The sequence below is a fragment of the Synchiropus splendidus genome, chromosome 3 (assembly GCF_027744825.2).
Source record: "Synchiropus splendidus isolate RoL2022-P1 chromosome 3, RoL_Sspl_1.0, whole genome shotgun sequence".
Taxonomy (NCBI): Eukaryota; Metazoa; Chordata; class Actinopteri; order Syngnathiformes; family Callionymidae; genus Synchiropus; species Synchiropus splendidus.
Genome location: NC_071336.1, coordinates 5,344,185 through 5,359,367, shown reverse-complemented (window position 1 = coordinate 5,359,367; position 15,183 = coordinate 5,344,185). Strand labels below are relative to the sequence as shown.

General features: G+C 39.2%; 1 protein-coding gene across 3 annotated transcripts in view; it reads left to right on the top strand.

Annotated features, from left to right (window-relative positions):
• LOC128755421 (glucosidase 2 subunit beta-like) overlaps positions 1-15,183 on the top strand; it is a 115,830-nt gene that overhangs the window by 12,999 nt on the left and 87,648 nt on the right. For all 3 annotated transcript variants that reach the window (XM_053858866.1, XM_053858865.1, XM_053858868.1), the window contains exon 8: positions 629-683. In XM_053858866.1, coding sequence (XP_053714841.1) covers positions 629-683 — 55 coding nt within the window. The remainder of the gene's footprint in view (positions 1-628; positions 684-15,183) is intronic.

Sequence of the window (15,183 nt, the reverse complement as noted above, 5' to 3'; positions counted from 1 at the left end):
TATTGCTGATCTTGAAGCATGTAATGTGTAACTGATGAAAATTAAATGAAAAGATTGTTGTGACTCATCTCTCTCTGAATTGCCTGGCAACCTGATTTCTTTCAGTTAAAACTAGTCACGTGGCCTGAAATGAAGCAGAAGTTAGGAAACATTACGTCATGATGCTTTGGGTCGCAGCATCACTATAGTATATAACAGTCATGAAATGGTCTCATGGCGCCAGAAATTGATCCTCTACACCACCCCTTCCTCTACTTCCACTCATTGCTAATAACTATTTAACTATTTAAAATTTATCTTTAATGCTGTGTTACAGAACATTATTATTCTGACGTTATAATATACATTAAGAAGTTTGAATGTGAATTTGGTTTAGTCACCCCATGGAATCTTTTTCACCAGCAACCACTGATGACACATATAGCCTCCCAAACTGTTCATGTAGTGAGATGGCTCTTTGTACCATGCCTTCCTGCACCAACAAGGACCAAGATGATCAGAGCTTTTCCCAAAAAACCTAATTAGAGAAGACTGACACATTACTAAGTTGCTTTGTAATTGAGTTACTTACTAATCTTCGTTACAATTGTAAAATCCGAATTTTTTTCTCCCTCTCTCTTCTTGATAGTGAGAGTGAAGTGGCACTCGAGCAAGGTGAGGAGCAGCCTGTTATCCAAGCCAAGGTATGTCATTCTCATTCTGCCCTTTTCTTTGGTGGGGATTTCAACATTGTCAATCATTTTGCTTCACTTAAATGAATGATTCAGTTTAATTAATTAAAAGAACATTACCACACTTCGGAATACAAAGGATGGCATTAACAACTTGTTTGAACAGGACAACTATTACGGTATCTTGTGTAATTTCAGTGATAACAGTTAATGTATCATGAAATCCACATATGACTGCAGTTTCCTTTATCAAAGTTCCTAACTAACCTCCATGAATGTAATCTCTTGACAGATCTTCTACTATGCTTATAAGGGATACCTGTTTTAAAGCAACACTGTGTAACATTTAGACATAAATACATTATTTTCATATTTCCTGAGATGACAGATTTCAGTTTGAACAGTGTAAAGGTCCCAGGGTCAGACTCTCCTACTCTCAATTGAACACTCTCTTGGACTATGTAACTTTCTCAGGGCGTGAGTGGCCTCAACTCTACTGCCACCACGACACTTAATGGCAGAAGGCCAGAGCGACCTCGGCAGCGAGCTGAGTTCCTTTGTTTAGATCGTAGAAGAATGGAATGACAGTGCAAGATCCCGGACAAGTGACAATAAAGGAGATTTACAGCATTTACAGCCTGGCAATAACTGAGAGCTACCAAAGGCTTTTCTTCTGATCCTGAAGTGGTGATGTTTCTACTTGACTTGTAAGTCATTTTTTTGTTCCCTGCTGTCACAGTTGTGTTACCAAATGTTTTTGGGGGAAACAAATGTGTATATGCTTGTTGTTTGTATATAAGTGTAGTTTATATGTATGCAGCAAAACAGATGAACTGCGGTGCTAAAACGGGTGCTAGTTATACTCTGAGTATGGTGTGGCATCAATGAAGTCATTGCCAGCGACATTGGCTTGTTCATGTTCTAACACAGTTATGAATGTCTGGTGTTTGTTGTACTGCACTGTCGGAGTGTGCAGTGAACATACTGTATAGCTGGCCAACCGATTAGCCATGGTGCTATTAATCGCGGTACTCATGTTAGTATATTGTAGTGAAAAACAGTGTTTGTACCGGACTTGTAAAGCATTCTTTGTGTTTACTGCTGGTCTTGGGTGTCTTATCAAATGAAGGGAACTTATTTTTCAGATGATAACAAATGTGTCAGTGTCTGTTACTCATTTTATTGCGTTTATCTGAGTGTAGTGTTGATATAGCCAGTCCACTAGCATTTATTTGACAGAAAAAATAGTCGATTCACTGTCATTAGTTGTGTTTATGGTCCATCAGGTTCGGACACGGGTAAGCGTAATGCTACATCTCGTGTTATATGTTCAGTCCAGACCAGAACCACCCGTCACAGGAACAGTTATTTTATTTTTATTATTATTATGATGATTATTATTGTGTTTCTGACTGCATGTTATTCCAAAGCACTTTCCTAGTTGGTGGGATCCCCACTGACCATGGCAATAATGCTGATTCTGTTTCTGATTCTGTAGATGCTGCAGCTGAGTCCTCTGTTCTGCAGACCTGCTTGCAGTCGGTGAGATGGCAACTATTCAAGAACTTATTGAAGAAGAATAGTTTCTGACTCCGACGTATGTGTCCACAGTCAACTCGATAAGTGTCAGTGGAGGTCTTGATGGTTACGCTCTGATCGCTGTATGTTCCTTACTGAAACACGCTGGGTTATGATATAATAAAGCTAGATCGGAAAAAAAGCTGCACCTTTGTCTTTATTATTCTACAGTGCTGTAAACGATGGTGGCGCCCCCCACAGCTTAAATGAGAGCCGCCAGGCCATCAGAAAAATGACCTCTCATTGAAAATGTACTCTCATGCGAACAAGCGCATAGCATATAACACAACAGAGCTCCATTCCTGATGTTGAATGACAGATGTTGCTGGAGTTCCCTTTGCAAGTGTAGGCTTATCAGTGCTGTGTATATTGCCAACTGTGATTGCATTTGTTCTGTTTCGCCACTGCCTTTCCTCAATACACAAAAAACAAATTAAACAAATAAATGTGAGATCCCTATCTCACGTTTATTTGTTTAATTTGCATTTGACCCAGCTTTATGACAGCTTGCAATTACGTCATTTACCAGCGCCGCCGCCAAAAGCAAATGTTCTTAAACTACATATTATTGCTTTAATGGTTATTTTGCTCACAAGCCATTGAACAAATAAGTTATGACTGGCTGGAGATGATGATTATTATTTTGTTTCTATTTGTCCTGAAATCATCTCCTACTGCTACATTACTTCTTTGACACTAGCCTTTTGCTCTGGCAATAGTTGTGCTGAAATGAACTCCACTCATCCATCTACTTCTCATTCTCCTCCTTTCAAAGCCCCCAAATCACTCGACCAGAAACTGAGAGTGATTACAGACTATAGTTTTTCCCTTTGATTCACAGGAGAAGAGAAGCAGCACTCTAAAAAACAACCTGGTTTCTGATTCACAAACCCATTTTCCAAGACTCTCCTTGATGTAAGGAATATTTAGTCCTACACAGCTTCGACCACCTTTTGCAGCACATGCTAAATAAATAAAGATAAAATATAGGTAGCATACATGGATATTTAACTTGACTACTGCACAACAGTGCACAATTCAATTTTGCACATACAAGAGAAAGAGATTGAACATTCACGTCTGTCTGCACTCGTGCATTCAACCCAGACGGCCACACTCATGCCTGTGTCGATCATCCCCTTGTCACTGCACACCAAGGTTAGCCACTCAGCCTGGTACTTCACACCATCTGTTTGACATTTAGCCTGAGCCAACAGTGAAATCTCACCTCATAGGGCTTCTGGCATATTTGCATCCACATTTGATATTGTGTTTCAAGAGGGTTGGGATAATTGAGCTATTCTCTGCATGTCACTGCCAAGCATCATCCTGTTGAAGTAGAGTATGTTGAAGAGATTAACTGACAATTGAGCAGCAGTGCGCCCTTGTGAAGAGCACATTTGATACAGCGTGCAACTCATACTGTTTTCTTTCTTTCTTTTTTCAATGGACTGACCCGAATTCAGACATACTGTATGTAGTTGATGTAAACAGAATCCGGTGTTTCGGCTTTTTGATGTCTATCGTGCCTTCTTCCAAAAGGGGGCAGCAGCCTTCTAAAGTAAGTCCTAACGGACAAGGAAATGTATGTCACATTTGCAGGTCATTTAATATATTTGTGTTTTTGTGGGCTCAGCTGCTGCTCTCTCTTTTCTCTAAGACGCTCCTGCTCAGCAGTCCCCATCTTTCGTTTACTTTTCTTTTTTTCTTTTTTTTTTTTTGCAGGGCGCGTTTTTGTGTCGTGATGCTCTAGGAAGATTAGTCAGGTGATGTTTTTGTCACCAAGATGTTTTGAAACTTAGCACTCTCTGATGTATTGTGGGTATTCATTAATCGTAAATGGCATTTTTATGGCACCAACCATGTTTGTCAGTTTTTGATGATGTCATTTGCAGTTTGCATTTGTGAGTCACATTTCTGATCTGATCAGCCATTTCTTTATGAATAGCTTCATGAAATTCCAAGTTGTGCCTGACATGTGTGCATTACATACTGTATATAACCACTGATATTTAGGATGCAGAAAACCACCGTGTATTAGTATTTTATGAAGCTACCTTATAATAGAAACCTAAATAAAGACTGACCTCTTTATCCAGGATAAAACATAAAAGACTTGAGAGGAAGGTTCATCTAATCCAGACCTGGGAAAGTGCGGCCCGGGGGCCATATGCGGCCCTTTGTCTGTGTTTTGGTGTCCCACCTGAGGTCAGACAAAAAAATTGATTTGAAGATTGATTGAACTGATAAGTAGTCATCATTTTTTAAACCCTGTTTCTATTTAGCCTGTACTGGTTCATCAGTAAATACAACACATTCATGACAAAAGTTTTTCTCAACTCTGACTCAATTTCTTCTTTTCGTTTATCAATTAGTATTTTCCTCAAAATTCAAAATATATTTAGAAAGAAGTTTATTTATTGTGATTTATATTTGAATAAAATGAATGTGAAACATTTTTATAGGTTTCATGCCTTATTTACACTACTGAATATCTTTGCTTCCATTGAATATCTATATCTTCGTCCACGTTAGTTAAGATTTTTTCTGTGACGTTTCATAGTCATCGCCGCCTTTCTTTTGCCGTGATGGCTCCACTGTCGCAGTTTATTACGTGTCCCTTTAGAAAATTTAACCGCCCACTGCTGGTGTAGTCATTCAATATCTAACTCATTTAGTTGACCTTGTGGAACACACACTGCTCCCCTACATTTTTAAGATCAACAGTAAAGAGCCTATATGGTGTACGATTCTCACACATTTTCTTAGTCCTAAAATTAAACTAATACTGTCAGTCACGTTCTGCAGAATTTTCTTTGATCGGTGCATATTTTTTCTTCACACAGTTATTGTTGAAACCTCAAAATAACTGGGTCATTATAGTTGAGGTCAAGTTTGGTTTAGGTCCTGGTTAAGGTTAGCCATTTGTTTTGGATGGTTAGGTTTATGGTGAGAGGCTGGGGAAAGGCTTATGGCAATGAGAGATCTCACAATGTCCTCACAAGCATAGAAATAAAAATGCGTGTGTGAGTGTGTGTGTGTCTGTCATACACAGTAAAGTGTTGCAAATTGCCTCGCAGCAATCACTGGCAATAGAGTGATCAGGACAGTTCTTATCAGGAGTTTCTGTCTTACCAGGTAGAGATCATGAATAAAAATCTCCTTGGCTTGTTCGTAATTTGTCTAATGGCTTTACGCTACACACAGCACCTATATATATATTTTCAAGCCCCTTGTTGCCTCAAGGTTGAAGCCTATAATACGAGTTTAAATAGCGGCAGCACAATTTGTCACCTTCCATCACTTCTGTCATGTTTTGCCATTTGTTTTTCAGAAGTATAATATGAAATGACAGGTCGAGCTCAGTAGAGGGGCATGGGGTATATTGAGAGAACCGCCTATCAAATAATGCTATCCAGTGTCATTTACTTTTACTTTTACGTTATGTAACAGATTGGATGTGTTTGAAACTGAGCAGTTTGAACAGGTAATGGAAACAGTAGGACGTCAAGGGCGGGTCCGTGGAGGACCATAGTCAGGTGGAATGACTTATTTTTAATGACAAATTATGTTTTTTCTCTGAACATTCATGAACCTCTTCTTGGAGCATATTCACAATACTCATTCTGCTTGTATTGTCTTCTCTCATATTTGTTCTTTTGATTTGACCTCTTCATTGCAGGGTTATCCCGCCCTGTATGTCTTCCTTTTTTCCAATTATATCCTGAGTGATGGAGTACGCCAGCATAAATCATTTTATCCTGCTCTACTCCACAATAGCAATAGTTCAGTTTTTGATCTGTATTTGTACCATACTCAAAGTTTTGCAGCAGACAAAAGAGATTGTCGCAACCACTCAGAAGTTTTTTTTTTTCTGTTTTTTAAATTTTCATTGTGGAAAAAATCATGAATGGAAACACAATCTAAGCCCCAAAAAAGCCCCAAATTTAATAAGGAGTTTTCATGCTTGTGGGGATGTATTTTCAGCTTATCGATTAAAAAATATATACTACTTTCTGATATGGCAACAGGTTTTGCGATAAACAATGTCTACCTACTTGGCTTTCTCCCTGAAATTGGCCACTTGACAACATTACTGTCACACTACAAATTAGAGTACAGCCAGCACAGCCAACTGTTCAGGGTAGTCAACATGAACAAAAAATGTTCTGCTAATATAATTATTGTTATAAGCAGTGAACGATTGTTGAACCAGATGTTCTGTAGACATGAGAGCAGCACAAACTCTTTAGAAAGGACGGTCACAGAGACAACTGTTCTATTTCAAGCGAGTGTTTGTTTTCTCAAACAATAACCAAGCAAGAACTTTTGGAACTGAAATTGAAGCAATTACTCCCTGTGGTGTCGATGAGGCATGAAGCCTATGACCACAGACCTGCTAAAAACTCTTATGTGTTACATATTATTGCTTTAATGGTTATTTTGCTCACAAGCCATTGAACAAATAAGTTATGACTGGCTGGAGATGATGATTATTATTTTGTTTCTATTTGTCCTGAAATCATCTCCTACTGCTACATTACTTCTTTGACACTAGCCTTTTGCTCTGGCAATAGTTGTGCTGAAATGAACTCCACTCATCCATCTACTTCTCATTCTCCTCCTTTCAAAGCCCCCAAATCACTCGACCAGAAACTGAGAGTGATTACAGACTATAGTTTTTCCCTTTGATTCACAGGAGAAGAGAAGCAGCACTCTAAAAAACAACCTGGTTTCTGATTCACAAACCCATTTTCCAAGACTCTCCTTGATGTAAGGAATATTTAGTCCTACACAGCTTCGACCACCTTTTGCAGCACATGCTAAATAAATAAAGATAAAATATAGGTAGCATACATGGATATTTAACTTGACTACTGCACAACAGTGCACAATTCAATTTTGCACATACAAGAGAAAGAGATTGAACATTCACGTCTGTCTGCACTCGTGCATTCAACCCAGACGGCCACACTCATGCCTGTGTCGATCATCCCCTTGTCACTGCACACCAAGGTTAGCCACTCAGCCTGGTACTTCACACCATCTGTTTGACATTTAGCCTGAGCCAACAGTGAAATCTCACCTCATAGGGCTTCTGGCATATTTGCATCCACATTTGATATTGTGTTTCAAGAGGGTTGGGATAATTGAGCTATTCTCTGCATGTCACTGCCAAGCATCATCCTGTTGAAGTAGAGTATGTTGAAGAGATTAACTGACAATTGAGCAGCAGTGCGCCCTTGTGAAGAGCACATTTGATACAGCGTGCAACTCATACTGTTTTCTTTCTTTCTTTTTTCAATGGACTGACCCGAATTCAGACATACTGTATGTAGTTGATGTAAACAGAATCCGGTGTTTCGGCTTTTTGATGTCTATCGTGCCTTCTTCCAAAAGGGGGCAGCAGCCTTCTAAAGTAAGTCCTAACGGACAAGGAAATGTATGTCACATTTGCAGGTCATTTAATATATTTGTGTTTTTGTGGGCTCAGCTGCTGCTCTCTCTTTTCTCTAAGACGCTCCTGCTCAGCAGTCCCCATCTTTCGTTTACTTTTCTTTTTTTCTTTTTTTTTTTTTGCAGGGCGCGTTTTTGTGTCGTGATGCTCTAGGAAGATTAGTCAGGTGATGTTTTTGTCACCAAGATGTTTTGAAACTTAGCACTCTCTGATGTATTGTGGGTATTCATTAATCGTAAATGGCATTTTTATGGCACCAACCATGTTTGTCAGTTTTTGATGATGTCATTTGCAGTTTGCATTTGTGAGTCACATTTCTGATCTGATCAGCCATTTCTTTATGAATAGCTTCATGAAATTCCAAGTTGTGCCTGACATGTGTGCATTACATACTGTATATAACCACTGATATTTAGGATGCAGAAAACCACCGTGTATTAGTATTTTATGAAGCTACCTTATAATAGAAACCTAAATAAAGACTGACCTCTTTATCCAGGATAAAACATAAAAGACTTGAGAGAAAGGTTCATCTAATCCAGACCTGGGAAAGTGCGGCCCGGGGGCCATATGCGGCCCTTTGCCTGTGTTTTGGTGTCCCACCTGAGGTCAGACAAAAAAATTGTCCAACTGATAAGTAGTCATCATTTTTTAAATCCTGTTTCTATTTTAGCCAATACTGGTTCACCAGTAAATACAACACATTCATGACAAAAGTTTTTCTCAATTCTGACTCAATTTCTTCTTTTCGTTTATCAATTAGTATTTTCCTCAAAATTCAAAATATATTTAGAATGAAATTTATTTATTGTGATTTATATTTAAATAAGATGAATGTCAAACATTTTTTATAGGTTTCATGCCTTATTTACACTACTTAATATCTTTGCTTCCATTGAATATCTAATGGTTCATTTCGTCCACGTTAGTTAAGATTTTTTCTGTGACGTTTCATAGTCATCGCCGCCTTTCTTTTGCCGTGATGGCTCCACTGTCACAGTTTATTACGTGTCCCTTTAGAAAATTTAACCGCCCACTGCTGGTGTAGTCATTCAATATCTAACTCATTTAGTTGACCTTGTGGAACACACACTGCTCCCCTACATTTTTAAGATCAACAGTAAAGAGCCTATATGGTGTACGATTCTCACACATTTTCTTAGTCCTAAAATTAAACTAATACTGTCAGTCACGTTCTGCAGAATTTTCTTTGATCGGTGCATATTTTTTCTTCACACAGTTATTGTTGAAAGTGTGGAACTTATCTGCTGTTTCCTCCCGTCATTAGTGTCAGACATCCCATCAATAACAGTGCGCTTCCGTGCTGCGAGTGTTGAGACTCGTGAGATGTTGATGGCTGCAGGACTACGCTGGTAAACTGACATGGCACCAACAATAGCCAAGCTTGGGCTGCAAAATGGTTGAGAATCTGCGAATTTCAGTGAATATTTTGTGAAATTACCGGGCGCAAACACCTCCATCATGGAAACCAGTATGATGACACTACGAGTGGGGCATTATACAGGCACTAATATTCGGAAATCTGCAGAGAATACAGGGCATCCAATTTCTCATGTTTTGCAGTTCAGGGCATCCCCAGACACCCCTCTAGTTAAAAGCCTGCTATCAAACGGTGACAATTTGTAAACTAATTCCTATTGAAGATAAATTACCTGAACCAGGTAAAGCTAATCTATTTACTGAAGTGGACACGTGTTTAAGCCAAAGGTGTTGTAGGTTGGCACCACACAATTCAATGATGGTTAGTGTTCTTGGCTACATACAGTGGGGTGGAAAAAGCATGGAGACGATACAGGTTTTTGGCATCTCATGTTGCTGTATGTGAAAGGACACTTTCTGCCTGAAATCCTGAACTCTGCTATTTTCTTAGAACAGGTATAGTATTTAAGACTAAAACTCATTCCAACTTGTGTACTGTCGTTAAATATGAACATCATGCTGCTGGAAAAATGGAACCCATTGTGCTTCGGAACATTTGTTAGTGTGTGTGTTCAAGCTTATCTATCTTAAGGAGGACCGATTTTGGGGAAAACCCTCCTTGTGGGGCCCTGATGCCTTTGTGGGGCCCCATTTTTTAAAACCTCAAAATAACTGGGTCATTATAGTTGAGGTCAAGTTTGGTTTAGGTCCTGGTTAAGGTTAGCCATTTGTTTTGGATGGTTAGGTTTATGGTGAGAGGCTGGGGAAAGGCTTATGGCAATGAGAAATCTCACAATGTCCTCACAAGCATAGAAATAAAAATGCGTGTGTGAGTGTGTGTGTGTCTGTCATACACAGTAAAATGTTACAAATTGCCTCGCAGCAATCACTGGCAATAGAGTGATCAAGACAGTTCTTATCAGGAGTTTCTGTCTTACCAGGTAGAGATCATGAATAAAAATCTCCTTGGCTTGTTTGTAATTTGTCTAATGGCTTTACGCTACACACAGCACCTATATATATATTTTCAAGCCCCTTGTTGCCTCAAGGTTGAAGCCTATAATACGAGTTTAAATAGCGGCAGCACAATTTGTCACCTTCCATCACTTCTGTCATGTTTTGCCATTTGTTTTTCAGAAGTATAATATGAAATGACAGGTCGAGCTCAGTAGAGGGGCATGGGGTATATTGAGAGAACCGTCTATCAAATAATGCTATCCAGTGTCATTTACTTTTACTTTTACGTTATGTAACAGATTGGATGTGTTTGAAACTGAGCAGTTTGAACAGGTAATGGAAACAGTAGGACGTCAAGGGCGGGTCCGTGGAGGACCATAGTCAGGTGGAATGACTTATTTTTAATGACAAAGATGTTTTCTCCTCACTGGACTTGAGCTGTGTCCTTATTTATGTACTTTTTCCCCCTTGATGTTTTTTCTCTGAACATTCATGAACCTCTTCTTGGAGCATATTCACAATACTCATTCTGCTTGTATTGTCTTCTCTCATATTTGTTCTTTTGATTTGACCTCTTCATTGCAGGGTTATCCCGCCCTGTATGTCTTCCTTTTTCCCAATTATATCCTGAGTGATGGAGTACGCCAGCATAAATCATTTTATCCTGCTCTACTCCACAATAGCAATAGTTCAGTTTTTGATCTGTATTTGTACCATACTCAAAGTTTTGCAGCAGACAAAAGAGATCGTCGCAACCACTCAGAAGTTTTTTTTTTTCTGTTTTTTAAATTTTCATTGTGGAAAAAATCATGAATGGAAACACAATCTAAGCCCCAAAAAAGCCCCAAATTTAATAAGGAGTTTTCATGCTTGTGGGGATGTATTTTCAGCTTATCGATTAAAAAATATATACTACTTTCTGATATGGCAACAGGTTTTGCGATAAACAATGTCGACCTACTTGGCTTTCTCCGTGAAATTGGCCACTTGACAACATTACTGTCACACTACAAATTAGAGTACAGCCAGCACAGCCAACTGTTCAGGGTAGTCAACATGAACAAAAAATGTTCCGCTAATATAATTATTGTTATAAGCAGTGAACGATTGTTGAACCAGATGTTCTGTAGACATGAGAGCAGCACAAACTCTTTAGAAAGGACGGTCACAGAGACAACTGTTCTATTTCAAGCGAGTGTTTATTTTCTCAAACAATAACCAAGCAAGAACTTTTGGAACTGAAATTGAAGCAATTACTCCCTGTGGTGTCGATGAGGCATGAAGCCTATGACCACAGACCTGCTAAAAACTCTTATGTGTTTCTGACTCGTAATAAAAGCTGAACCACATCGTTGGAAAACAGCAAATTTGTGTGGACAGAAGAAATGGCTTTGTCTTTACATAGTACTTTTTTGAAACAGTGTGGAAAATGATTGGTTCGGAAAATGCGCAGTGTGGGTGTATCCTAATGCCTGGATGGGAAACAGCAAAGAAATACATGTGTTCATTTTATGTCTGTGAGACACTCTCTGATGACATCAACTCATGTTGTACTCTCCTCTCAATAATCGCACAAAAACAATGAAATCGGTATAAACTAAATTTGCTAAAAATGGCTTATTGGCGTAGATCACAGCACCATGGTGTATTAAACATTGCTCACTAGTGCGGAAAGTGTGTCTGAAGAGATAAAGTAACTGTATGAGTTACACCCAAGAAGTCTTTGTCCCAAAAGGCTCATCAAAGCTGATATCTCTGATTCAGCATTATCACTCAGAGTATTAAGAGTATTAGACCTTTTGATCAACACTCAGAGAATGGCTGTATTCCTATAACGTTCACTGACACATGCACCTGATGATATGATTGTCAGTCATGCCATCTTAGTAGATCCACAAATGCCTCACTCACAGTGTTGATCTCACAAAGTAATGAACAAGCGTAGGCAAGCGAGAAGCACTAACACCAAAGAGTATGCTCTGTATTCGCCTACTCCTGAAATGAATCTAACAGTAGGCATCGAAATTCGGAATCGGAATTTTAACAATTAGTGAATTCAAAATATTTGCATCTAGCTCGTGTTTTGCACATCTGCCACCACATTACTAATTTCAACAGTATTTGCTCACTTTTTTGTGAACTCTCAGCCCTCATGTGACATCGTAGCTGGTGCGCTTCAGTTTCTTGATCTGTTTAAAAGTCAGAAATACTGTTGTAGCTGGAGAAGTCGGGTGGGCACCAATTATAAAAGCATGCCAAATTGCTGCTCGTTCCATTGGTGGGTCTATCAGTGTCAATATTGGTACTGCAATTAAGAAATCACTTGGTGTACTAATGGACGGTGGAGTGTTCTGTTTTCTTCAATAAATTTAACATGAAATATCTTCTGGCTTGATCTGAGAAGGACTTCCTGTGGGAGGACTTGATATTCTCGGTGAGATCATTTTCTGTTTCCTTGGTGACTGCATAGCACATAAAACAATAAAGAAGCCTCTCAAAGGCCTACTAGGGTCACGTCCGGTTCCTCACTGTTTTAGCTGTGACACGTTGAATAGTTACATGACGTCATGCTGTAAAAGCAAGCAAAGATTAGGCATGCTTACTGTGGGGTGACATATGGAACTCCTGCATTTGCTGGCCTGGGATCATCCGAGGTCTGAGAAAGCCAGGGACAACAATTAGACACAGATCTCTAGTTCTGGCAGTAGCCTCTCTATGAGGAGGTGTTATTGTTCACAAATCTTCTTCTGTTTTTTGACCACCCTTTAGTAATGCAATTCATATCATCGCTTTATTGCTTGTCCTTTAGGCCTGGACATCAGAGATCTGATCAGACATCAAATCTTCACCTTTATATCAATACAGGGATCCAGTTTGTTTAAGAAAGAGGAGTTAAGTGTTGATAGATGAGTTTACGGATAGATGATGGGTGATGCCATTGCTTTATGAAAGTTGTCTTGCAGTGACAATCTTTTTTTTAATATCTTGAAAAGTTATGTTTGGAAGCTTTCAGGGCATATGTGAAATGGGACAGGGAACAAATGATTACATTTTGGGAGTGAACATCCGACCAACCATCTGGATTCAGGAATTCTTGAAAGTTTTCTTTGACATTAGGATATCCGTCCATTTTCAGCATTTCTGCTTCCAGATTGGCTTTTTCATCAAACAATCTTTCTGTTGAAGGATACTGTTGTGTTGGTCATTGGTTTCAAATGTGTTTTTAATCTAAGAAACCCACAATAGTGATATTGTACTCACTGAGATTTAAATGGTTGTTTAATGGAGTAAAGCCACACATCTGATATTAAAAAAAAAGTTCGCTGTTACATCTTTACCAGGAGTTTTAAAAGTTATCATGCCTCTGTAGAGCACAATAGTACGTTTCTTGTAGTTAGAATAGTAAATTCATAATTAAAAATAATGAAATAGAATGCAAGACAGGTTTATTTTAAATCACCTTGACGTGAAAAAGCTCTTCAGAATTACGTATGGCATTCACAGCATTCATAGGATCTTAGTATCCATTGTATTCACTGTTGGGACAGAGCTCTACATGAAGAATCTCAACCCCATCACTGCCAAGTAGGTTTCAAAATTGTCAGGAAAAGGCAGATATTGAACAGTTGCTGCACATGATTTGCTATTCATGGAGTATTTCATTTAAAACAAAAGGGAAAACAAAAACAACTCTCTGTAGTTCCCCTCTGGTACCCAGTATCACTTATGAACCCCCCTGACATTAACTGGCCCTGAGGAAGAGCAACACCATACATTTTCTTGGTTTTCAAATTCATCAAAGCGTTAAATAGCCACTCATTAACTCCTTTTTTTAAACTTTTATCAACCATTTGTTATCTCTTGTGCAATTTCTGTAAATAGCCTGTGCATTTCGTGGCCTTTGTACTGAGGCCTCCTCCCTCTCTGCCACGTTCTCCATGCCTCACACACTCCCCCTCTGCCCGCACAAAGTGACATTTATTAATTAAATATGCTCTACTGCCGCAGGATGTGCTTGCCTTCCCACTATCTTCAGACACTAATAATTACATTGGCATTTAGCTCGGTGATAAGCCGGCCAATGGCCTCCATGCAATCTTCCCTGGGTTTGGTTACCGAGGAAATATAGATTCATGTCATTGCTGCATTGATTCCTCTGCCTGCCCGTTTTCATTTAACTAAACAGCGTCTCTGTTCAAATTGTCCGGGTCAGTGACGTTCTGCTGTTTACCTTAGTCAAGCCCAAGTCTTTAGGTAACTTTTCGGAATGGTTGTTCATTTCGTACATTGTTTGGAAACTGGCTGGCTTGGGATCTCCAATGTTCATCAGTTGGTTCATGCGTCTTTTGGTGGTTTTTCATGGATAGTAAGCTTGTCCCAGCCTCTTACCCTAAACCTAACCATCCGAAACAAACGGCTAATCTTAACCAGGACCCATTAATCATGACCCACTTATTTTGAAGTCTTCATCCTCAAGTTCAGGATACAAGAACATGCACGCACACACGCATGTTTGTCTTCCTGTCTTAGTGAGGACCATCTTTGACATACATTGGCATAATGCTTTCCCCAGACTCTCCCCCTAAATGTAACTATCACCAAAACTAAACAAATGGCTGCACTTAGCCTTTACTCTTAACCACACCCAATTATAATAACCTTACTCTTGTGTAGTTTTAACCCTCAAAATGAGGCTTGTCAAAGAGAGGACCAGCCAAAATGTCCTCACTTTACAAACATGTCCCCACTCTGTTGATTTAGGGGCTTTTCACACTGCGGGTTCTGTCTAGGGTTGCCTGAGTCTGATTCCCCCCTGTTGTGCAGCCTCACACCGCTACGCATCAGACGATGTCCAGTTTCTTTCTCCTCAGCTGGTGGCGCTCTGCGTAAAATAGCTGGTTTGTGACCCCGACGAAACAAGTCTCAAAGAAGTCGTCATCAGCTGTGCAAAAAATTATTTCTAACAAGAAGTTTACATGAACAAGTGTTATGTTTATTTTACAAAAAAATAATAATGAAACAGCGGGCGTAATACGGAGCGTATTGATTTATCCACGCAAGTTCAACAAAGTGTGAGAG